The sequence below is a fragment of the Primulina tabacum genome, chromosome 17, assembly GCF_025594145.1.
Source record: "Primulina tabacum isolate GXHZ01 chromosome 17, ASM2559414v2, whole genome shotgun sequence".
NCBI lineage: Eukaryota > Viridiplantae > Streptophyta > Magnoliopsida > Lamiales > Gesneriaceae > Primulina > Primulina tabacum.
In genome coordinates, this window is record NC_134566.1 from 33,361,919 (window position 1) to 33,386,645 (window position 24,727).

General features: G+C 35.5%; 1 protein-coding gene across 2 annotated transcripts; it reads right to left on the reverse strand.

Annotated features, from left to right (window-relative positions):
* Positions 1–45: 45 nt before the first annotated feature.
* LOC142530927 (transcription initiation factor TFIID subunit 2) lies at positions 46–24,638 on the reverse strand. Of its 2 annotated transcripts, XM_075636863.1 has the most exons (26): positions 24,410–24,638; positions 23,789–24,118; positions 19,559–19,720; positions 18,196–18,262; positions 17,305–17,504; positions 16,961–17,114; positions 15,975–16,059; positions 15,800–15,891; positions 14,756–14,881; positions 14,623–14,676; positions 14,035–14,103; positions 11,798–11,895; positions 11,356–11,703; positions 11,146–11,233; positions 9,239–9,364; positions 9,065–9,121; positions 7,726–7,805; positions 7,596–7,638; positions 6,191–6,277; positions 5,558–5,647; positions 3,638–3,696; positions 3,464–3,554; positions 3,227–3,389; positions 2,840–3,023; positions 746–1,677; positions 46–655 (listed from the first exon to the last, which is right to left on the reverse strand). In XM_075636863.1, exons 1-26 carry the CDS (start codon positions 24,535–24,537, stop codon positions 216–218), a joined length of 4,353 nt encoding a protein of 1,450 aa, XP_075492978.1. In that variant the 5' UTR covers positions 24,538–24,638; the 3' UTR covers positions 46–215. The 2 variants fall into 2 exon arrangements, with proteins under 2 accessions (XP_075492978.1, XP_075492977.1); XM_075636862.1 differs by having other exon boundaries at positions 46–1,677.
* Between the last annotated feature and the right edge of the window lie 89 nt (positions 24,639–24,727).

Here is a 24,727-nt window from a genome sequence, read left to right on the forward strand (position 1 = left end):
TAATATATTATAATAATTAGAATTATAAATTCAATGCACAAAATATACAATCAAGGTATGTTTAAATTAAATTTTAAATTTAAGTCTTTAGGTCATAATGTTGTTAAAATATTACTGTAAAGTAGCGTTAATACAATACACTACTCAGATAACATATTTCATGCTAAATCGAAAGACAATGTTGTACAGAGAAAAAAATTGCAATTCTCATGGTGTCAAGGCTTGCCAAGCGAACGATTCTTCAGCTTGATTTTTATTTTACGAGATGCGGTACTTTGGGGAGTATTTACACTGCTAGGAAACACAATCACCTCACTTGGTTCAGCTGGTTTTGACTGTACAGCCATATACTTGGTTCCTGCAGAAGATGCAGCCCCGGCCCCATCAGCTGCTTCTTGTCTGCTTTCGGTCAATTGTTCTTTCGCCTCCGATTCCGGTAAATTTGGTTTGTCTTCCCAATTAACTGTAGCAACCCTTTTTTCATGACTAGACAATTCGACAGGAGTAAATTGTGACCTGAGAGCAAGGAGTTTCGCCTTTTCCTTCTCTTTTCGCTTTTTTTCCTTCTTCTGCTGTTTATATTCCAGGTGCTCTGGATCATCGGGGCGGCCATCCCTTTTTCGCTTGCTCTTTTTGTTCTTTTTCTTTCCCTTATCTTCAGCAGAAACATGCAGATTAGTGCCAGCTGCACTTTGATCGGTGTCATTTCTACGGATACTGAATGGAGCAATAGATGTATGTTCACCTGACTGCAAATCTATGTCGGTTTTCCCAGTGCTAGAAGGTAGATTATCATCAGGTTGAAGGTGCAAAATTACTGTGCTCGAGTCTGCAGTACACTGTAGTTCCTTCACAAGGTCTTTACCATCGATTGTAGGTTTGGCGCATTCTATACTGGCAGTTACTCGAGAACCAACATCGTGGCAAGAATTGGCATCCTCGAAGTTTTGATTACTAGTGCTGATAGTCTCTGCAAAATTTCTTGGAGGAGCATCAACAGACAATGAGCTGCTTGCTCCACGATCAGCATCATTATGTCCATCTTGAGATTTTATGGTTCTGGCGTTACAAGGATCCTCTGCTCGACAGGATGCAGCAGATTGTTTAACCCTTATTATAAGCTTTGGTTTCTTGGGTTCGTGACTGTTGGAAACAGTATCCACTTCTTTGGTAGCTTCTCCTGGGATCAAACTATCTGGTACAGGGTCCAAAACTGGTTCCTTACCTTTATTAATGTTCAACGGTGCGGCTGCTTTCATGGAAGCCTCGGTATCGATGAAATTGTCATCTAAAAAGTTAGTAACTGGATCCATTGGTTCTTGACCTTCTGGTAGCACCTGCACTTTAGGTATCATTATCAGATCATCTTCAGGAAGAAACAACACCAAATTCCTTTGTTCATCGGCTGGAGCATTTGCAATCGTTTGAGCACCTAAAGTCACTGATCTATCAGGTCCAGGACTAGCCATTACTGCCTTCGGTGGTTCGTGATTTTCAGAATCTGTTTCTCTCTCACCACCTTCCAAATCTGATGGAACATGTGGATGGCCAGAAGAAGGCTCTGTAGGAATAGATTGCTTGATAAGAGCAGCAAAAATGTTTTTAAGTTCGTTGGAAGTCTTTGTGTGTCCCAGCCTTAGAGTCTCGTCTCTTGGCACCCCATATAGTGTTGGAGCCCTAAATATGCAAGATATTTCAGCCAAAAAAATATTCAAAAACCTTGCAAATGATTTATACTTCACCACAAATCACCATTAGAGGATACAGTGTCCATTGGCAGAATAAAGAATTAGATAGAGCAGGATCAAAGAAAAACTAATGTTTAAGGAAACTTCTTAGTCTGCTGGGAGATTTTAACATGCCAAGTTCATTTTGTTACTATAGCTATAATCATACCATCAACTTTAGAAAAGATGGTTAACAATGTGTGGGGATGATTGATTTTAGACTTTTAGTTCACGTAAAACATGCATCCATAATTTTATTGTCATAGATTTAGAACAAAAACATACGCTATATTCCCCAAAAAATTCATCAAGTTAACATACGACAAAGCTGAAGCACAAAATCTGAGTTCACATTCAATCACATAACCAGACAACAATCGTTTTGAGAGATGTCCATCTTAGAAACAATTTTTCAGCACAGAGACCTGCTGGCTGAAACCACTTTTCCAACTATTAAATAAACAAAGAGATCCAGAGATCCAAGTAACCTGGTGGAAAAGCTTTTAGCTAATAGTCAAACGTTATACTTTCCATAGCAGATACCGAGAGAGTTCATTTTGATCAATTAAATGATTTAGGCTTTGGCGGTTCAACTTCAATTGATGAAACTAATGTTAGTTATCTCTCATCGTTAATGAGAAGTAAACAATAAAAGCTGCATCTATTTCTTACATCATCTACATATGGCGTCTATACATAAAATATTCTCAAACAAATATTCTTGGGGGTTTCTGAAATCCATTAAATATCTCTACAAACTACTAGCTACTGACACCCAAGAGCGTTGTGCAATTTACGTAGCTGAACCCTCATCTTTGGCAGCAACAGAACAAGGTAAAAGCACATTTAACACAATCATGTCAACATGCGGTATTTGAAACATAAGAAAAATGTACTGATACGACAGAAGCTAATCCTAAACCATTTATCAACTTCACCAAAATTTAACAGCTGCTTCAAATACTTGATAAATATGATGTAATAGACCACCCCATCAAGTCACAGAAAAAACTGAAGAAATAACCAAGTGTCAAACTCATTGTTCAATAAGTTAGTGCATAGCTTATATTACTTTAAACCATAGGCATCAAGGAAATGAAAAATGTGAGCACCTTCCGGCAAGAACTTGCAAAATGCAAAAGATGTAGTGGCGAAGTATAATATTGTTAAAAGCCAATGGGCTCTCAAGCAACCGTAGGAAGGCCACAAGTGTCTCACTCTTAACATCCTTGTCACAATCAGATTGACCAGTCATTTGGCACAGTCGCAAAGCACAAACAGCTAATTTCATTTGCCCTAATGAAGAAGCATGTAAACCGATTTAGAATGCATAACATAGCAAGTCTGATAAAACTAACCAAATAATGGGAGATGTAGATTGTTGAAAACTACAAAACGAGAGAGATCTTACTAAATTCTTCTGGAAGAGGGTGAAAATGAAATAAAATGAAAAGGCACCTTGAAGGTCTAGAGGAGAGATTAGTGTGAGAAAAATAAACCTCGTAGGGACATCTCATCATTTACGTATCTGATGAACAGTATCAACGCTGCATCGATTCCATGACATTGAAACTCAAGTTCAAGAAGCGATCTCTTAGCATCAACTTGAATTAGCCACGTCTTTGATGCCCAATAAGGCTTAATCAATTCAATAACATGATCCTAGATATCCCATCAAATACCATGTCAGACATGAAAAGCTCATACAAACACCAACAAAGTATGTTGAAACTTACAAGAGGTATGAACTCTGATAGCTTTACTGCAATTCGAGTGAGAGATCGGATGCAATTAATTGTCAAAATTCCATTGTGACTGGGCATCAACCTATTATTCAACATTCCATACAAAAGATTATATATACACATGCATATTTTATTATTTTTAAGCAAAAATTCAATTACTGGTACCTGTCAAATTGCAAAAGACGATCAAGTCGCTTCAGCAGGGAGGGCAAGTAAATAATACTCTGTGACAGGATCAACAAGCAGCAGAAAATTAAGCTACAAAACCAAATAAACGTTCCACCGCATAAATTGAGTTAAGCAACAGAATCAAATAAACGTTCGACTGACCCATACAACGAGAATCAGAAAAATTATATGAATCCCAAGAACCGAAAGTAACAATTTATACAAGATGTAGAACTCAACAAGAAGATTTTTATTAAAACAATCTTTCACTAGCTTTGCTAGACACCACTCTTGTCTCTTAACAAAGAACTCTACTCTACCTTGACTATTAGATCCAGTGATTAAAATTAAAATGAGCATTTCCAATAACCATATAATGACTTTCAGCAAATAAACATTTCCACCCAAATCTAGCAATAGATAGGAGCATCCTATGCAGAGCTCCATGTTAGAACCTCCACTAAGTCGTCAAACCAAGCTCATCTCCTCCAAAGCTCTAAACCAAAGACTAAGTCGTCAAAATCCATCTACTAAGTCGTCAAAATCCATCTATTCGGCTCCAACGATAGTTATCAACAAATACAATGATCTATTACTATCCAAAATATCACAACCCTTCTACCAAGATCATGTCCAAGATCCGACGCAAATAGCTCGTGCGAAGATCTTGGAGCTACCCAAACCAAGCTCATCTCCTCCAAAGCTCTAAACCAAAGACAACTTGTGAAGGAACAATGAATAAGTAGATGATCCTGAGACACCACCTCATTCCAGCACAAAACACACCAATTCAGACATAGAGAACAGGAAGGCCATTTCTTTTGCAACATCTTTTATGTAGAGAAGTAAGAATTAATAAAAGTTGGTTTAGCCCTTCCATTCTACTAGGGTTCGAGAATGGAATATAAAACTGCCATGGAAGGTTCTTCATCCACTACCAGTGGCGCCTCTCGTGTCATTGAGAATTCTTCTCCAATAGTATCCCCACCTGACTTGGACCATCATCTTGTGCGGGCAAGCAAAAAGTTAAAATTCTGAATGGATCCTTTGCCTCGATTGCAGGGAAAGAAATTATTCCTATTTCCTGTTCACTCGTTCTCAAATATGTCTATCATGTTCCATTATAGTTTTATGATCAAATTTATTAGAAAAATCAGCAGGGATGATAATTGTTAACTTCACTTTCTGTCTTCTCGTAATCAATTTCAGGAGTTGACCTCCAGGAAGTTGATTGCAGATGCAATGCAGATTGGTGGTCCATAACTCTTGCATCTCTGAATAGACTTTGGTAGACAAAAACGACGGCTTGCTTCGACTTTGTTTCTGATCATCGTGATATTTCTACGACATCATCACTTCAGGCATCCTAATTTCATTATTTAAAGAACATGCTTCTAAAGTTGTTTCTAAATAAAAATCCTTCTATTTCTCAGTGAATTTTGTCGTTTCGCTAAGCATCGCCATATTGTCTTTCTGTCACACATGTAAAAAATCACACCCTTCTATTTTAATTCAAAGTGATGTCTAGGGTCCTACGCAGATACCAACCTTTTGCAGAAATTGTTGGTTTATTACATTCGTTGATGATCATATTCATCTTATCTGGGTGTTTCAGAGAGATCAATCCGGTGTTTCAGATAAAAGATCAATCCGATGTTGCAAAACCAGTAATGCTTTGACAAAGCGAGGAGCATCAAAGCATAATATTCAAGTAATGTGCAGCCAGAAACCAAAACACAACAAGAATGTGATATGCATCTATGCATTATATTAATATAGAAGAATGATGCTAGAGCTAAAATCAATGCAAAACTAAAAACATCTATAAAACATAACCAGATTCATTGTGAAAAGAAATAGGAAGGTGAAACGAAGGAAGATCGGTAGCAAAAGACATTTAAGAACAAGATCGTGTACCTGCTGTCCAAATTCAAGTTCACCAACCGACCGAACCAATACAGCAAGCCAGAAAACATCGGAGTATGTGTTCCCATTGTTATCATTGTACTGTGAGCAATCAGATTGATTAATAAAATAACAAGAAAATAAACTTTACCCTCCAAACAAGCAATTATGAACAATTAGATAATTATATGCATGGAGTCTCGCTAAAATGATAACATTCCACTAAAACGTGAATAAAGACTTTGCTGAGCAAAATTATATAAAGATCCAAAAACGATTAATTAAAACCAATCCCAGTCAGAAAAATTATTACAAGAAAATCCAAACTATTAGTAAAATATATTTACAATTTCGTAAAAAAGCATTTACATGTACATAATGAGACAAATTTACTTCCAATTTGCAATATAGTTACATGCACACTGTGAAACCTAAAAGGATAGCCACACCTAAGTCTCAACGTATTTTCAATATACACATATATTCTACAAGGCAAAAAATTGTACACTCGACCAGTTATACTTGGGACTCGTTCATAATTCAGAAATAACAGCAGCAGATCAGCACAGTAAGCATGGTGAAACATATCCAATACGTGATCAAATTGCTCAAAATTCCATGGCTATGCTCTGAACGAATAGATACCTTCAAAAGTTGCAAAATAAACTCAACAGATTCTCTTGGACTTTTCTTATCTGAAGATCTGACCATGGCTATGGCATGTGGTATAGCCTGAAATGGAACCAAAATCCAGCTGAGAGAGACATTTTGTCTAAGCAAATGTTTGATCTCATTTGTAAATGGCATGACCCTGACAGACCCTCTAACGTGTATGAAACTCGAGGAAAATTCCAATTAGTATTTTTTTTAATTTTTAAAATTTAATTATATCCTTTCTGTTCACCAGACGACAATCTCAATTTTTTTATATTGCCAAGTGAAACCGAAATTTCATTTGAAAAATTGGAAAAGGGAAATTGGATCGGAAGAACTTATGTTAATAACCCAAGCACTTTCTAATCAAAACAAGTTTAATTTTCTTTCAGATTTCCAGTAACCCAAACACATACTGACATACAAACAGGGTTCTAAAAATTCAGCAGCCTAGGCGCTAGGCGCCGGCCTACCGCAACAAAAAAGTACTAGTCAGCCGAAAAATTAGCTTTTAAAAAAAAATTCGAGACTTTTGATTAAATTAAAAAATGAAAAATAATTTTTTTATAGGTCAAAAACCAAAGTCCAACAAGAAATATGCTTTGTTGGCTTGCCCCCGACGCATCGAGTTCATCTTATTATGTTGATACAGTGAAATCCACCTTGCGGCGCCTAGGCACTGGCCTGGCGCCCGACTAGGGCCTAGAGAATTTTAGAACCTTGCATACAAATAGAGTAAGAAGTACAAGTTAAGATCAGTTGATCCTGAAGCCTCGGTTTTGGAGGTTGGAAGCTCAAATAACAAACAGAAACAAAGGTCAGACCTACTGTCCTTAAAAGCAAGACAACCCTTTCACCTTGATCTAGATAAAGGTAATAAATAACACAAGCACAACAATAATTCAAGATCAAATGGCACTATGTTTGCTCTCATGCGGAGATAGTTAGCAACTAGAACACAACAAAAAGCTAGCAAGAAATACAGGTAGAATAATACATTATATACAAGGTATTCCCTCATCACCCACAAGATGATTATCACCTAACAAGAGGTTGGCACAGATCAACACAAATTTAGCAAATGGACCAACCAAAAGAAACATGGAAACATCAATTCATACATCACATTGATAGATGCGTCAAAGCAAAATTTTTAGGTAAATGATTTCTAAAATATTCAAGAGGTGAGGAGTACTGGTTGCGATTTATTTTCTTACAAGCTCTAGGCCTCCAAATGACAACCTTTTATAATCTTTACCAAGAGAATATGGGAGGATGATGAAACACATTGCAAGAAGGGAAACAAAACAGCAGCAGTGACTGCCAGAGGAAATTAATTAGACAAATACATGTATATGCCAACTAAAAACATTGAAATCCTACCTCACAGCATTACCTCAAGTACAAAATACTCCTGGAAATCATGAAAGTCATTTGGCCTAACAATTGAGAAGTGCACATTGATCAATAAAGTGACTTAAAGACTCCATACTTACGATCTATATGAGATTGAACAGAGAATCTACCTGGGAAGGCCGATGTTGGGGTCGAATCTCCGACTTTTATAAAAGTTGATCAAATGAAGTAAGCCAGCCCAATCCGTGTCCTGATTAGATAGAAGTTAAAGCAACATCCTTAAAATGGGTACCAAGAAGCCACACAACATAATCAAACAGAGACAAGTTACGATTACAAGTCCCACAAGTCATGAATTGATTACAGGGCCAAGAAGAAGAACATGGTGACATGGACATAATTACAAATAAGCGTCTCAAATGGATTACTAAAAACATAAATAAGACAAAAAGAAACCGTGGCTTTGCAGCCGTTATCTATAATGATTGGAAACCTCTTGCTCATGAGCTCATCTACCTTTCACATTCAAGAAAACAGATAAGCTTGACTCAATAAATGCGAAAAAGCTTGATTGTTCAATCAATGTTGAGCCCAAAAGTTTCTTCGAACATGCTAGAGGTATTAGATGTGGAGATCCCATCTTCCATGCCTGTTTTTATATCGGCTGATTTATTTTAAGGTCCTGGATGATCTGTTCTCCCAACATCCATCCATCCAATACAATTCCAAGGATTTTCCAGTTTGTCATATGGATGGAGTGATTCATAATTTTCTCCAAGGGAATCAAAGTCGAAAAGAGAAAATTGTATGCATTGATATCCTGGTATGCATCAATGTAATGAACTGTCACTTTACTTTGTGGATAAGCTCACCTAGGAATATTAAGAACTATTAGCTTGTTGACCTGTTTTCATGATCAATCTCTCTCCTTATTTAGTACATTGAGCGATCGCCTTTTATCAGGATCTACTGAACAAAGCTAGGAAAAAAATTCTTGGTTGGAACACCAGGCCACTATCGCCAAGGAGATTAATTGGCTCCTCTAGAAGAATCCATTAGACTTCTTAGCATGACATCAATTTACCATCTGAACAAGATCAGGTGAATACTTCGCACTCAAAAATCCATTCACTCTTCTTTGTTGCAGGACATATAATATAAAAAGGATTTTCGTGCCTTTCTTCCCTCTCTCCCTCTCGCTTCCCTCCAGGATGTAGAAAACACTCTGCAACCATCTTGTTTGGCATCATTAATAACGGTTAGTGCAGGTCAAAGACCCAATATACGAGTAGGCTGCTTGGATGATATTTGTCAAAGGAGGAGTTTTTGTTCTCCTTTTCTTTGGGCAGCATGTTTTGTCCCCAAAGGTAGGGTTCAACACCCTTACATGCAATCTGTTTCGCTTATCAATACACCGATTGGGTGAAAATCAAAACTCATACACCAAGCACATTCACACGATTAATACATTTATCTACAACAAAATAAAAACAAAAGAATGAAGTATACCTCAGATGATGTATTGGCCAATGCATATGCCGCCTGTATGCGGACTCTCCAGAAACCCTGAATGACAAAAGTGAAATCACGAATTCAAGTGACTAGAAAAAGAAATGCGTAGTAGCAAACCACAATTGTGCAAGAAAAAATATTTTAAATGAGAACAAAGTTTAAAAAAAAAACCTTCGAGTCACTCAGAAAGTTACTTAGAGCATTAACAACAGAAAATGGTAGCTGTGGCAGCGTTTCTAGCACTGCTATGGCTTGTGCTTGAGCAGTAACGTCCTTGTCCTTCTCCAGCTGATTTATCTTCAAAAGAAAAGGTAAAAGCAAATGCAACAGTTTAATCACGGAAGTTGAAGACAATTCAACAGAACTCAATTGTGAGTACCTGTTTATCTACATTTTGTAATATGTTGAAAATAAGTTCGAATTAATTTTTCATTGACCTAGTTTTCTTTTTATTCCAGTAACTCATTTTCATTATCCAAAGAGTGTATATGTGTAAATATTATTTTAGTGCACAAAGACAAAACAGGAACAAAAAAATTACAATAAAACTAGGGAAAACACGGATTTCCTTAAAAATCCAAAGAAATAAAACTTTGTTCCAAAATAAAAATTAAAGGGAAACCACAGAAGTCAGATTAAAAATGAGAAAGTGATACAAAACCTAATTCCCAAAACAAGTTCCGGATCACATTCGGATGGAATATTCCATAGTTGTTAAAAACGGGTGCCTGGTTGCCTAGGCGACAGGCAGAGCCAGGTGCACCCCATGCGCGTGGGCAGCCTTCCAGGCGCATGGCTTAAGACAAGCGCGCACCTTAGCCCAGGCGCAATGCCTGTGTGAGGCGCAGAAAAGTGTGCCTTATGAATGTACAAGGCGTGGTACAATTAATAAAGCCAATCCCAAACAATTTTGAAGCCCAATTACTAAAGCTCATAACTATTTTATAATTGGAAAACCTTGCATGCATTTATTGGTATGTAGACTATATTATCTCTCCCAGTCTCCCTCGAATTTCAGACTCTAATTACACCGTTACACAGCAACAAAAAATCAGAAATACTATTTGCAAAAAAAAAAGATTTGATTTCTTACTTTCTATTGATTTCAATCAGGCACTTGTAAACCATTATTGAAGTTTTATTCCTTAGTACATAAATTACTATATGTGGATTTTTAAATTTATGTCAAATGCGTTTTAGTTCGATAAAGCGCGTGTTTCGCCTTGCATATCAAGCCGGAAGGCACCCTAGCGCTTTAGTGCGCCTTGCACCCCAAATTACTATGGAATATTCTTCAGTCTGCTACGAGTTCTCATATCTTAACAAATACATGCATATACATTTATTATGATGGAAATCACTCATTATTTATTCATGTTACTATTGCATCATTGCACCCAAACAAAATTCTAAACATAGATAAAATGGAAACAAAATCCTTAAAATTCATGTTAGAATCATGACAATCAGCTGTGTGACAAAGAAAACAACTACAAAATGTCGTGTTCTCAAATAAATTCTGAAATTGTTTAAAACATCAACTACAAAAAATTAAAATAATTAACAATTCTTATCATGCCAGACATTTTGAACGCAACCTTTCTAAGAGCACACAATAATAATTTTTGTTTATTCCTGGAAGTTGGCATAGGAATTCATAAATTAACTCAATCACGAAGACATGTTATAATAATAGCTTGTGCTTTTCCCACTAGGTAATTTCATTCAAATAATAGTCCAATGTGATAGATCTTTATCATTTAAATATTTCATAATTAAATTGATTAAAATTCTTGGTAAATACTATTTTATTATTTCAAAACAATTACTTTCTAAGTGACTTAAATAACCAAATGCCAAACTCTACAAATACTTGAGGCGACAAAAATTATAGTGAAATTTAAACAAGTATATGCGCACACCAAACAAAATTCTGTTAACTAGATAAATAAGTAAAACTAAAATTAACCATTTTAACATAATTTCTTCACTAGTTTCTTATGTAACATTCACCATGAGAAACTCATCTACTTACAAAAAATAACAGTAATGTAAGTGCTATGGAATAGCATACTCACCCACATTTGCACAGGTTGGTTAAAATGAACTTCAGCAAGATACTCCATTTCTGGATCCGCTTTAAGCCACAACAAGGGAGAATCGGAACTGCAAGTTCACACAAACAATATGAGAAGTGGCTATCAAGCCTGTATTTAAGTTCTAATTTTCTGGACACGCTTCACAATTCAAAGAGCAGCCACACAAGCATGCTAATTTAACTCACGTACTTTAGCCGCACATCTGAGGTGGCCACAGCATCACCATTATCATCAGAACCATCAGCCTTCGATCCCTTTTTGGTTTTCTGAAAGCGCTTTGCAGCAAGTTTTGAATGACACTGAATTTCCAGCAGTTGCCATGGTTCACCAGTCATTGGTAATATTGGATGGTCATACATGCCATCAAGCTCATGAACCCGTATACTCATCATGCCAGGCCACCCAATGCCACCTTCTCGATTTTCAGAATCAGGGTCGAAATTATCGACATCTTTCCATGAATCTGGCCTGGACGTACATCCTCGCAGTGCAGCTAATTCAACTATATTTTTTCTTTTGTTGTACGAGAATCCCATTCTTAATGCAGCCAATGGTAAAGATAAAAGACATCAGAGAGAACAGCCAACAGCTCAAAACCAACAAAATAAAAAATATCCAGCAAGAATCATACTTTAGCACCGGACAACCACAAGATCCAACCCATCGAGGAAAAAACTCCTTAAGAAACGGGCGCTCGAGGTTTCCAATATTATTAGCGAAGTGCCGAAACTGCCAGGTAAAGCCAAAGAAATTTCAAAGTATGTTTCATCAACAAAGTTAAATTCATATAAATTCAATGATAATTTCAGGAAGCATTAATTAACATTATGAAATGGGCGGGTGGATCAATGGAATAACTATTAAACAGACAAATGATGTCCACAAACAAAAGGAAGGGATATATCGCTAGGCAAGTAACTGTGATTATCCATTCTCCATACAAACATCTAAAAAGTAATTGTGATTATTCATTCTCCATACAAACATCTAAAACCAGCACTAACCAGTTATTGACGAGTTCAACTAGCCAACGAAAATGTGTGTGTGTGCGCGCGTGAGAGAGGGAGAGAGAAGAAAATGAGCTGTTATAAAACTTCTTTTTATTTGCTTTAGTGTTTTTAGAACCGACCGGCCGTTTCAGGAACCGGTCCGGACAACTCTTAAAACCTATTTTACTGGTCAAGAGCTGGTCGGACCGGTTAACATTTTTTTGGTTACACACACACACACACACATATATATATACGATTATTTAAATTTTAAACTTTTTTAAAAAAATTTAATAGTATTAGAACTTATTTGATTTATTTTAATTTTAGTAAAAATATATTTTTATATACACATTTAATATCTTTAGAATTTAAATATATTATTTAATATATTTTATAATTATTTTATATAATAAACAGTGTTCCAGTTCGACTCATTGAACCATAATTTTAAGGTAAATTCGATCAACGGTCCAAATATGAAAATATTGATTTGCCTTACAATTATTATTTTACTTCAATTTTTTATTTTGATTTATGCATTTCATTTTAAAATCAATATTGCATGTCTTTATGCATTTCATACTCGTTTTCCCGTTTTTCCTCTTTTCTATGTTATTTGGAAGGTTCCCGTTCCAAAAAAGATTTATGTATTTTCTTGGACAGCGACTCAGGGACAGGGTAAGCTACCGACCTCGGAAATGATGCAAAAAAGATGGCCCACAATTGCTTTGTGCCCAAATTGGTGTGTGTCGTGTAGAAATGAAACAGAGACTCTGGATCATATGCTCATCCATTGTCCATTCACGACCGCATTGTGGGCTACAGCTTTGCAGGAGCTTCGTTTGGTTTGGGTGATGCCTAAGTCAACGAAAGATTTATTCTCTATGGATTTAGGACAGCTAACTGATTCCAGGGGAAGAATTTTTTGGCAAATTGTGGTTCATTGCATATGTTGGATAGTATGGTTGGAAATAAATCGAAGAATTTTTTATGGTAATGAAGAAACTACAGAAAAGTGCTGGGAAAAAATCAAGATCAAATTGCGACGTGGATGGACACTCGTGAAGACTTTAAGAATAACTCAATGTTAGATTTAATGTGAGATTAGGCTTATGTGTATCATTAACACAACATTGATAATATGTTCTTCATAATGAAAGTGGACCACTAGTCCACTGATGTACTTTTTTCTTATCTTATTATTAATAAATTAACGTTTCTTATAAAAAAATTAGTTTTAATTAAGCTGGTTTGAAAATGAAATTTGCACCTAAATCATTAATTAATTTTTAACAAGGCTTGAGAAAGATAATATGATTTTCAAATCCATATGTGCTTTTCTATATCCATATGTGTGCTTTTCCATATCTATAAACTATATAAGACAGGTAATTTAGGTAAATCAAAACATATTACAAATTTAATCTTTGACATACAAATCATATCAATCACAACATATTTTATGACATCCTAATAATCATAATCATAACCACAATAATAATAGCAAAGACAATAATAGACATAAAAAAATAGTATTCATAATAACAATAATAATAGTTATTTTATTTTCTTTATTAAAGTGTGATATGTTCATCAAAATAATGTTTACACCATTCGTATCATTTATTTTAAATTACCAATAATAAAATTATAATCAAGTAAGAAATAAGCCCATTTGTTTATCATTTCTTATGATAAAAATCAAATCGCACTAGCAACCGTTGAAGCTACCAATTACATGTCCAAACTGGAATTTTAAACACCGGATACATACTTGGCTATGACCAAAATTTTCTATCTCAGATGAAACATTTATGATGCAAAAAATACAAAGTACCACCAGAGGTACATCGGGTAAAAAAGCTCATAAAGTTACCTCTTTGGTACTGAGAGTTCTAAAAGATCGATATCCATCTCGAGCCCGTGAAACAATGTTTTGTAGAATCTGTAATTGAAGTTTAACTATCATCAACTAAAAGTTACATAATAGTCCAGATATAACAGGTGAATAACATAATGCTCATCGATCTACCTAACAAGATAGATATCAATAAACAATATAAGTTATAAAGAGTGAAAAACACGATGTGACCCACATTTTAGAGAATGGGTTTAAACGGTCAAGGGGATTTCCAGAAAGAAATATGTGGAAATGTTCTATAAATCAGCAAACAATTAAGTTAGATGTCAAATACATCTCTCAAAAATACATGTGCTAAACAGCTAAAAGTATAATGGTCTTCAGGCTAAGATGCCCCTCTTGCTAGGCCTATAACTCAAATAACAAGTCCATGGCATCTACATCAGCAACAAATGCTAGAATCGTGAGGCCCAAAAAAAGATTGAACCCAAAATTGAAAGAAAAAGAAAGTTTTACTGCAGAAATATTACATTACTTAAGACTCAAAAAGCATTAAATTTGGTACTTTCCCATAAAATTGAAGTTTAACTTGCTGGTTCTTACTTTACGAAAGGACTCAGGACCCATCTGTTTTTCCAACATCTGGAGGATTGCCACCTGTTACATAATGTTAGTGTCAGACAGAAACAAGAAGCTAGAAATCTATATCAGTTTTACCATGAAAATTACGGCTTACAGATTTCCATGATCTTATTTTTCCATAAAAACCAATAGATTGGGTTCCATACAAATCTTTAGTTGCAAGAGTGGAGTTCAAGGCAGTTGCCCCACAATCATCTGCTTGGCAAACAGCACAATTAGCCTGAAACAAAAGTAAAAGCAAGAGGAACAGTTAAATCAACCAAATTCCTAATACTTGAAAAACAGAATCCACCCAAAGTAACTTTCAATTCTTTTTTTCACTAAGATCAGTCGTGCCTGCACACTATCCAGAATTTGATACTTCTGTAAGACTGGTTTGTGTTACAACAAATAGACACGAAAATACAATTAAGGTGAAAAGAAGCTCAAAAATGCTGGCGACATTCCCCGGCATTTTCTATTGCAGGTGTCTGTAAAAAAATCCCCTTCATTTCACCTCTATATCTGAAATAAATTTTCCATGAAAGACCCACCATTTATTTCGAACACCATATATGTTCTTCTGCTGCTCCTTTCTCTTCTCGGAATATATTTTCAGTCAGTTGAATACGTCAAAACTATGTATTCCACCTTTATTCAAACTTTTTAAATTATTTCCACTTGTTAGTCGGCGAAGAAAGTTGGAACTTTCATACAAATATCATGCAAGTTCAAGTAATGACACTTTTACGTTGTAATTTGAAATTTTCTGAAATAGAGCAAAGTATGACTACTTAAAAATGGACTGAGAATTAAGAAAAACAGACAGAGTAATAGTTCATATTTTAGCATAAAAATTCTTTTAAATAGTTTTAAAATAATTCTGATTATTCATCAAATAGAGACATGAATTATGCAGTGAAGTCGTGGGAGGTTGCTAAACTCATTATTATAATGAGAATGTGCTACATCTAAGTGGATGGAAACAAGCTAGTTTAGGAGGGTTGGCAATTCGTCTCTTTCAGGATGGTAAATTACTCATTTTACCATGACATGTTAATGACTTTATCCACAAAATAATTAACTTAACAGAAGTTATATTACTGTTATAGCAGAAATAGGCAGACACTACAGAATATAATTCCAAAGCACTGCAAACCTTGTACCGGCGATAGCGTGCTTCGTTATTCCCTAGAAACCTCTTGATAAAAGAATCAGTTAGAAACCCGGCAAGCCCATCCAACAACCACTCTGATTTGGCGCCATATAGTAAACAGACCAAAATGAGATTTTTACACTTTTACAGGTGCAAAAGTATAAAAAGAGGACACTACCATCAGTTGAAGCTTCTGGAGTGATAAATACTCCAAACCACTGTCTGGCAAGGGAATCTGCTAGGCTAATCCTCGTCTCCAATGTCTGTTAAGAAAAATTGAACCCATCATTAAAAAAAAAAAAAAAGGGGGGGGGGGGGGGGGGGGGGGGGGGGGGGGGGGAGGAGGAAGAGAGAGAGAGAGAGAGAGGAGTGTCCAAAATGACCGGTTTGGATTAAAAGGGTCTTAGCTACCATATTTGGCATCATGCATGAAATTTTATCATTGGTGGATTAACTGCATGTGCTGTCATGCTAATAAAAGAAGGAAGCAATAATATTTCTTGGATTTCTGGTCAAGATTACCACAATTTGGAAATTAAATTGAATTTCAATAAATATGTTCGTATGAATCGTACTTATCAGTTCCCATGGAAACTATCCTCTGAATTTCTTCTTTGAGAATACCAGCAGCCTTCTATATTGCAGAACTGAATGTAGCGTCAAACAAATACAAGGATTGGGTTTGACTCACTAACCATACACAGTTATGAACCTCAAATCGTTGGAGTTAACAGTGGCGCTCCAAAAAGGATATTGCTGGTGAGAAAAATGATAGTTCATGAGAGGAATTATAATTCACTGTGTTGCTTAGGAGGTAGGTTCCTATTTTAAAGCCTTTCCAAAAAAGAGAGACAAACCTAGCGGCTACTCAATCCAAATTTCAACCAGACAATGAATTCACAGCTCGTGTCAAATATTGATGTCTACTGTAAAGGATATGGCGTTTTGTAAATATTATCTAATATCTCTCGTTCATACGGCTTTGACTCAGACATAGATCATACTCATCTTTTTATCCTTCCTTTCATACAAGAAATAAAGTGTGCAAACAAAGCAAGAAAGGAATTGGATGAGAGCTCATTTTCAGGAGAAATACCACGGCATAAAAAGAGATATAAGCTGCACAATGTACAACTCATACATCGACTTTTCTCATAAGCATACCTGGTCAATGAGCTTATCATCAAACAGCACATGAGAACTGAAGACACTTATAGAAGCTCCTAAGCTGCATGAGGATACTGCCATCTCAGGAGCAATGAACAATTGTGTGTATGAACCAAATGGAAATGATGCCGATAGGTAATCTTCATAGTGGCTGTTGAGAAGTAAACAAAACAATATTAATGGTGCTAACATTGACGAGCTGAATTCCAAGTACCAAAGACGCTATATTTGTCTTGATCAAAGTAAGTCCAGTTCTCACCAAAAGACAGACTTTTGAAGACTGGTGGTCACATTCAAGTTAGCCGGGAGGTCAAGACAGAAAGATCAACATTCAGAAATACCTGAAAGCATTGTAGAAAAATGCAACTGTGTTCCGTAGCTTTGACACATCAGCTGGAAGACAAATGTACGATAGCAAATTACAATGTGAATCATGGAGAACTTCAAATGGAGCAACAGCCAGAGAAATCCACTGAGCAGCAACAGGAACATCTACTCTATAAACATAAGTCTTCCGAGGTGGATCATCCTTTGTCCAAACCTGCCAGAAAGAGGGGAGGGAACTATTAGAAGCATTTCCAAATCTAACAAAGCAAAAGAAAATATATACAGAAACTACTGACAGGCGATAAATTATAGACTAATCATAGTACAAAAGCATAAACAAGAGTGCGAATGGATGATGGAAGAATAATTCTAAGTAAAGAATGCTACAAATACATCCTGTTGTCAGTTACTTTCTAGTAATCAAATATAATGGTATATAACCAGATAACAAACTGATTGAAAGCACAGATCTACAGACCTAAAGTAATACATAATGGTTACGTCATCAAAAATAATTTAATTTTTTTCTTCTTTTTCTGCACTCACTGGCAATACACTATCTCTCTACTCTTACTTCCATCATTTCTCTAATTTGCATGCCGAGGAAAACACCTATTCTATCACAAAAAGGCAACAACTGTCTTTGTGTAAAATGTCAATAAAGAGGTGATAAACCATCTTCTATAATATTTCTTTTCTCAAGACTAACAATGAGAGCATCAAATTCGAAGATACTTCAGAAACCAGAAATCCATACTAAGTACATTGCCTAGATTTTTCCTTGCCATAATAACCTACAGATTTCATGTTTTATAGTTGATACATATTTTCCACGTATTGATTGCCTAACAAGTGAAGGTGGTTATTGTTGCCAACAATGCATACTATAAGCAAATCTATCGAACCTGATGAAGCAAGGCTCCAGAGCTAACTGCAACAAGGTTATCGGCAACTGTAAATTCCAGGTCATAGCTACACAAAACACAGAAATTATCACTAACATAACACAAAGTCCATAAATTGCTGACTAGTTTTACACTTAGCCTTGCATCCAAGGACATGAATGCTATGATATTTTATTACTTTAATTAACCAAAATGGTAAATAGTTTGCCATCAAATTTGATCCTCAAAAATTAGTTTATACTGGCTAGATTTAAATAAGAAGCACTTAATTATGTTAATGGTGATTACGCAGCGATTAATATCGATAATTTGTATCTTATGCCTCTTAAAAATTAGAACAGCTTCCAATAACTGTTACTTCAGGAGAATGCTCATATTAGATGACTAATGAATATGTATGAACACAAGAAAACAAGGCACAAAGAAGAAAACAAGGGCAACAGAACAGTCAATAAAACAAGAGAACGCCTTCAAGTTAGTTGTTTCTCTTTCTTATTCTTGAGCAACATATTCATGGTATCTTTGCCAATTGATTGCAACCGCAAGCTTACAATTTATAATGCTAGTTACTGCCATAACTTGACAATTCTCCTTTCTTGAGCTAACATGCATCAACGAGATGGTATGTAATCTCACTGAATATGGAATTTTTTTTTAGAACATGTGTGTTATTCTTGTAATATTTACCAATGTTCCAGTAACATAATCATTAGCTAGAGCAACATGTGACTGTCTTTGTTTGAACTAAACTATGAGAAGGTAAGCATGTGTCTGATTAAACAGGTCCGCCAACTGTTCAAGAAGTGTTGTTTTGATCGCTAGCAGGAATTGTATGCGCTCATGCCGATCCAATTATTATTTTTTGATAGGAAACAATATTTTATTATAATGATAATAAAGTCTACAACAAGCGGATAAGCTATCCGCACATTAGAAACGAAATGAAAACAAGATTACAACTGAATGATACCAGGAAGAATCAAAGAAAAAAGAACCTATCAAAGACAAGTGATATGTTACAACACCATATTTTACCCACCTATGACAAGAGCTTGAAGAAACTATGACGCATTCAATGTCTTACACATTCAATGCACAGCCACTTCTGTGCTCTATATCTTGTAGATGTTAAGCACAAATTAAACTACCCATTCAGTAAAAGTTAGACAAGTTGCGCATGAGTAGGTTGCCATTACAAAAAGTCATAAATTAAGTCATTCTTTCAAAGATCAAGTAAGGTGATAAGCAGTTATCCTGCAGACTAATGACTTCTTCAATTTAAATTGAAATACCGCAGACTAATAACTTCTTCAATTTAAATTGAAACACCGTTATCTGATTCCACAGAGTTCAATGCACATACCAGCAACACTGCAAATTGTCGTCCATACAAGGAAACCAGCACCGTGCGCGCCTTAATTGATTATTAGTATGCAGGACATTATTATTAAAATGGATTCCTGTTTCAGCCTTTTCTACCCAATAGTCGATGTGTATGAGTTTAACGCTCTTCGCATCACATAACCTACATGAGAAAAAACAGACAAGCAAACCTCATCACAATCACACCTTAAGAGAACAGTGACATTATAGTTAAGAAAATGAAGTAAAGGCAATTCAGTGTAACAGTATAAACTTAGTTACATCCAAAAAACAAAGGACTCATGCAGATATTGTGTAATATTGATAAGATGATTATAAAATTGAGCTGTATGAGTCAGAAACATACAGTGTAGAATTGAGGCCCCACCAAAGTAGTCAGGTACTACTTAAGTCCACTAGCACATAAGATAGAGTTCAAGGCTTCAAGCAATGACTGCTCTTGGAATCCACCTCCCCATAGTGGGAAAGAGAATTGATAGATGTTGATTTTACGTGTCTAAGTACATCGTTTTGAGTCTGTTGTTGCATGGTTTTGCTGTGTCGAATTTTATTCATTTATTTCATAATTTGTGTAACTTGGTCACTTTTCATTTGAATTGGTTGCAAAAACAGCAAAAAGACGAATTCAAGGTGGTAGAGCAAAAACCGGGCAGCAGAAGTCGTGCTGAGGCCGGCAGAAATAACGGCCCCAGCACAATCTGAAGAAAATATATTTGGGCAGAATATGTTGCATAGAAATAGAGCTAATTAGGGCAAGCCCGTATAAGGCACGTGTTTTCTCGAATCACGTGAATTGTTAACTCATGGCTAGTTGTATTCATGAACCATTTAGGGTAACACAAGCATTGATTTCTATGTTCTTGTTGACATAGTTAAATTCAAGAAAGAGAGTTTGGTGATTGATGTTTGATGCAAATCAAACGTGTGGCTTGTAAAAGTGTTTAAAAACTGATTCTATATTTGGAAGTTTTGAGAGTTAACATGACTGCTAGAAAAGAGAAGAGAGTGCAAGTGTGCAACTGCATGGATATTGTGAAGGTGTTCTAAAATTGGCTTATGCCAAATTTTGACCAGGACGCAGTAGAAAGTTGACTTTGACTACTTAACTATGACTAAGTTGACTTTGACTTATTGACCTTGACCAAGTTGACTTTTGATTGATTGACTTATATAGAGTAGAATTTGATCGTGTTGACTTTTGACTCATTGGTTTGGAAAAGTTGGACTCTGTCTCGTCACATCGATGATATCTGATCGTTGATCGAGATTATTATGAAAGCAAGATCATGGAGTTTGTAATTAATAGGCTTGAAATATCCTAATAAAACACTGACTAGTTCAAGAAAAACTAAGGTTGGACAGAAGAGGTCACGCCGATGCGGAGAAAGAAATAAACCTACGCAGGATTCTTTGGGCCAAGGAAGAAAAATTATGTGGACTCTAATGTGCATATAAAAAGAAGAAGGAAAACCTAACAAGGGGGGGAATAATCAGTCGTACAAGAGGACGAGAGCCACCAAGGATAGAAATCTCGAACATGAAAGAAGGGACAAGACGTGAAGAGCGTAAAAAAAGGTCGAGACGTGATGAGAGAACAAGAACGGAAAACACGTGTTTTTCTCTTTTCTACTTAATTTTTCTTTCTTTTTGTTAGGATTGAGGGGATCCTAACCCTAGACATCTATGTCGTTATTGGATTTAAAGATTGAATTTTATTTTAAAATATACTTGATTATGCTATTGTGTTTAATGCATCTTTGGAGCATTATCAATTTCGAAGTGATTTTATAAATTATAAGTGAGAACGAGATGAGATTTTATAGCATAATAGAGTAACATAATTCATCTACAACTTGCATAGACATATAAGGTTAGGACGTTGGGTACATATTCATAGTCATCGACCAAAAATCGAAAGCTAGAGAATTCTACAGTTCGTTAATACAACCACAATTATTAAATATCACAAGGACACTTGGTTATTACATGTTGTTGAATTAGTTTGATATAGCTCGACATAATATATTTATAAATTAGATATATCTATCAAAAGCATGGCCTAATAATTGAAATTCAATTTTTAGATAAGATTAAAGTGTATGTGAACCGAGATCCTAACAATTGTTTGTTTGTTTATTATTTTAACTTAAATTATTTATGTAATGTTTGTTGAATTCTTTTATTTGACATTCAATTTAGTTTAATAAAATTCATTTTTTTGTTAATGTTAACAAAAGAATTGTGCTTGAGTAAATTTTTCATAAATCAATCTCTGTAATAACGATACTCGTACTTGTTACACTATATTAAAACTTGACTCATGCATTTGCGGTAATATCAACCATCTTGAAGAACTTTAATTGTTTTCTAAATTATTATGTTAGAAAAGCTCGATCAAAAGTGCTATCTTAGAGGCCTTGCAATTTCTAATCCACCTAATTTGAACATGGAAGATGTGCTTGTCAATTGGAAAATTAATTTAAAACATAGATGTGTTACTATACTTAAGAACAAATGGAATTCAATCTCACACACATTTTACCACATAAGCAACTGTGAGCAAGATGTCAAAATTGAGTTCAAATTGAAGCATGAAAGTGCTATCTAAGGCTTGTTCTTTTCTCTTTCACAAGCATCTTTTGACAATTCGCACACGTAAATGACCCAACAAGCTATGTCTCAAAGCCTCAAAAAAAGTTTACATTAATTGCAACATCAAAATTGATATATTTTCTGTTGTCATTTTTTCCCAAAAGTAGCTTTCCCGTTTTTCATATTTCTATGTTATATGGAAGGTTCCAGTTCCAACAAAGATCCAGGTATTCTCGTGGACAGCAATTCTGGGTAAATTGTCAACCTCGGAGATGATGCAAAAGAAGTGGCCCTCAATTGCTATGTGATCCAATTGGTGTGTGTTGTGTAGGAATGATATGGAAATACAGGATCATATGCTCATTCATTGTGCATTCACGAGCGGCTTGTGGGCTAAAGCTTTGAAAGAATTGGACTTGGTTGGGGTGGTGCCGAAGTCAACGAAATAATTATCCGTTGTGGATCTAGGACAACAAATTGGCAAGAGGGGAAGAATTTTTTGACAAGTGATGGTTCACAACATATGTTGATCAGTGTGGCCAGAGAGAAATCAAAGAATTTTTTAGAATACAGAAGACAACAGTGACGAGTGCTAGGATAAAATCAAGATCAAAATTACTACATGGATTGGTACTCATGGAGAATTTAAGAATGTGTCGATCTCGGGTGTATTGAGAGATTGGACTTATGCGCATCATTGATGGAGCATTGATCATATGTAGCTTTTGTTTGACAGTGGATCACTAGTCCACTGAATGTAATTAACATCTATTAAATTATTAATAAAATATCGTTTCTTATAAAAAAAACCTCAAGTACAGAAGTGAAGAATAATTATTCAAATTAGGAAGGTCTGTGATCATATATTTTCTTATTTTGTTAAACTCTTGGATCAGATGTTTTTCCCTTGTTATGCATGGTCTTTTTTGTATATCTTTTGTAGCGGCGAATACATTAAGTATCCAACTAAATATTTTCTCCTCATCTTCTTTGATAATTGCTCCAAAAATCAAAATTAAAGTTGTTTGGACTCTAGAACGAAAGGAACGACCATACGGAAACATATAAACATGATTACATGTATCCATGTATCAAACGAGATTTTTCAAACAGGAGAAAAGATTATTGCACCACAAAAGGTGGAATAAAACCTAACGCAATCCAAAAATTAAGTAACAGAGAAGCAAGGTAGTGTAAGTGTGTGTCAAACGAAACATTCAACATGAATACATGAGATTATCTTACACGCGGTTTTGATCTTTTACCTGATCTTTCATAATTATTTGGAAGTTCCCAACCTTCCAATGTGACAAACATATATTGTCCGAATAATTTTAACCATTAAAAACATTGAAGTTTAGTAAAAGAAAAGGCAGAAATTCTTAGCTATGGAACCTTTTTTTATCCATATGTTTTCTAATTTCCGACTTCATCACAGTTGTGTTGGTAACGAAATCATATTTAGCCTACCTCGTGGCATGGCATGAATAACAATCAATGTAAAAGGTAATGTTCAAAGTAACGCACTTACGAAGCTGAATATAGCTTAAGTCCAAGAACAACCAGCACAAAGTAAAAACCCAAAAACATGCAAAAAGATAAAGAACCATCCACAAACCTGCTTGTATCAGCAGGTGATTGTTCGCCATTGTTCATTTGTGTATATCCTTGTCCTTTCTCGGGTTTAGTGGACTTGCTACACATTATCAGCACATTGGGAAGCAATTCATTCTCAAGAGATGACAAATACACAGAACCAGAAGCATCGGCAGCTGATGTGGCTGAAGAGACCACACACCATCTATCCTTTGAATCTAGTTGCTGATAATGAGGAAATACTTCAAACTCTGCAGGCTCCCCATCAACTGTCACCCCCTCAATTACCAAATTGTCCGCATGCAAACCAACAATTCCATTGTCTGGTACAACCATCTTTAGTTCTGTAAACCTGTAGTTCAATGTGGCACAGTTTTTAGATTTTTAACATTTGATACGAAATTCAGCTGATTCCAACAAAAAAACAGTCTCAAAAAATAGGAACTGAGATGAAAGGAAAGCCAAAAGCACTAAAAAAGAAAAATAAAATAAGAAATCACTGAAAGAGGTAGAACGTCAGAAGGGTGGTATTCTACTTAATTACAACTTCATACAATCGAAACTTGAATTACACAGATGGAGATACCGTGGTTCATGCACAAAATATTCGAAAAGAGAAAAAAATGCGAATGAGGATAAATACCCATGGATTCTACGGTTGTCCATGTCGATGGAGAGGCATAGCTTCTGGTGATTGACCACTGGCTCGGAATTATTACTATTATCTCCACCTCTTTGCTCATCGTTCTTCGCCTTCTTAGCCTTCGCCATTTCTGTACAAAATCCCGAAGAAGTCGAGGAAAGAGCGAGGCCGAGGGTTTACTCTGCGGAGAGAACGGGTGAGCGGTTCTGCTGCTCCATCTCACAGAACGGGTCGGGTTTATATATATATTATTTTATTTTTATTTTTCGAGAGCAGGATTTATAATAATAATAATATTATTATTATTATTATTATTCT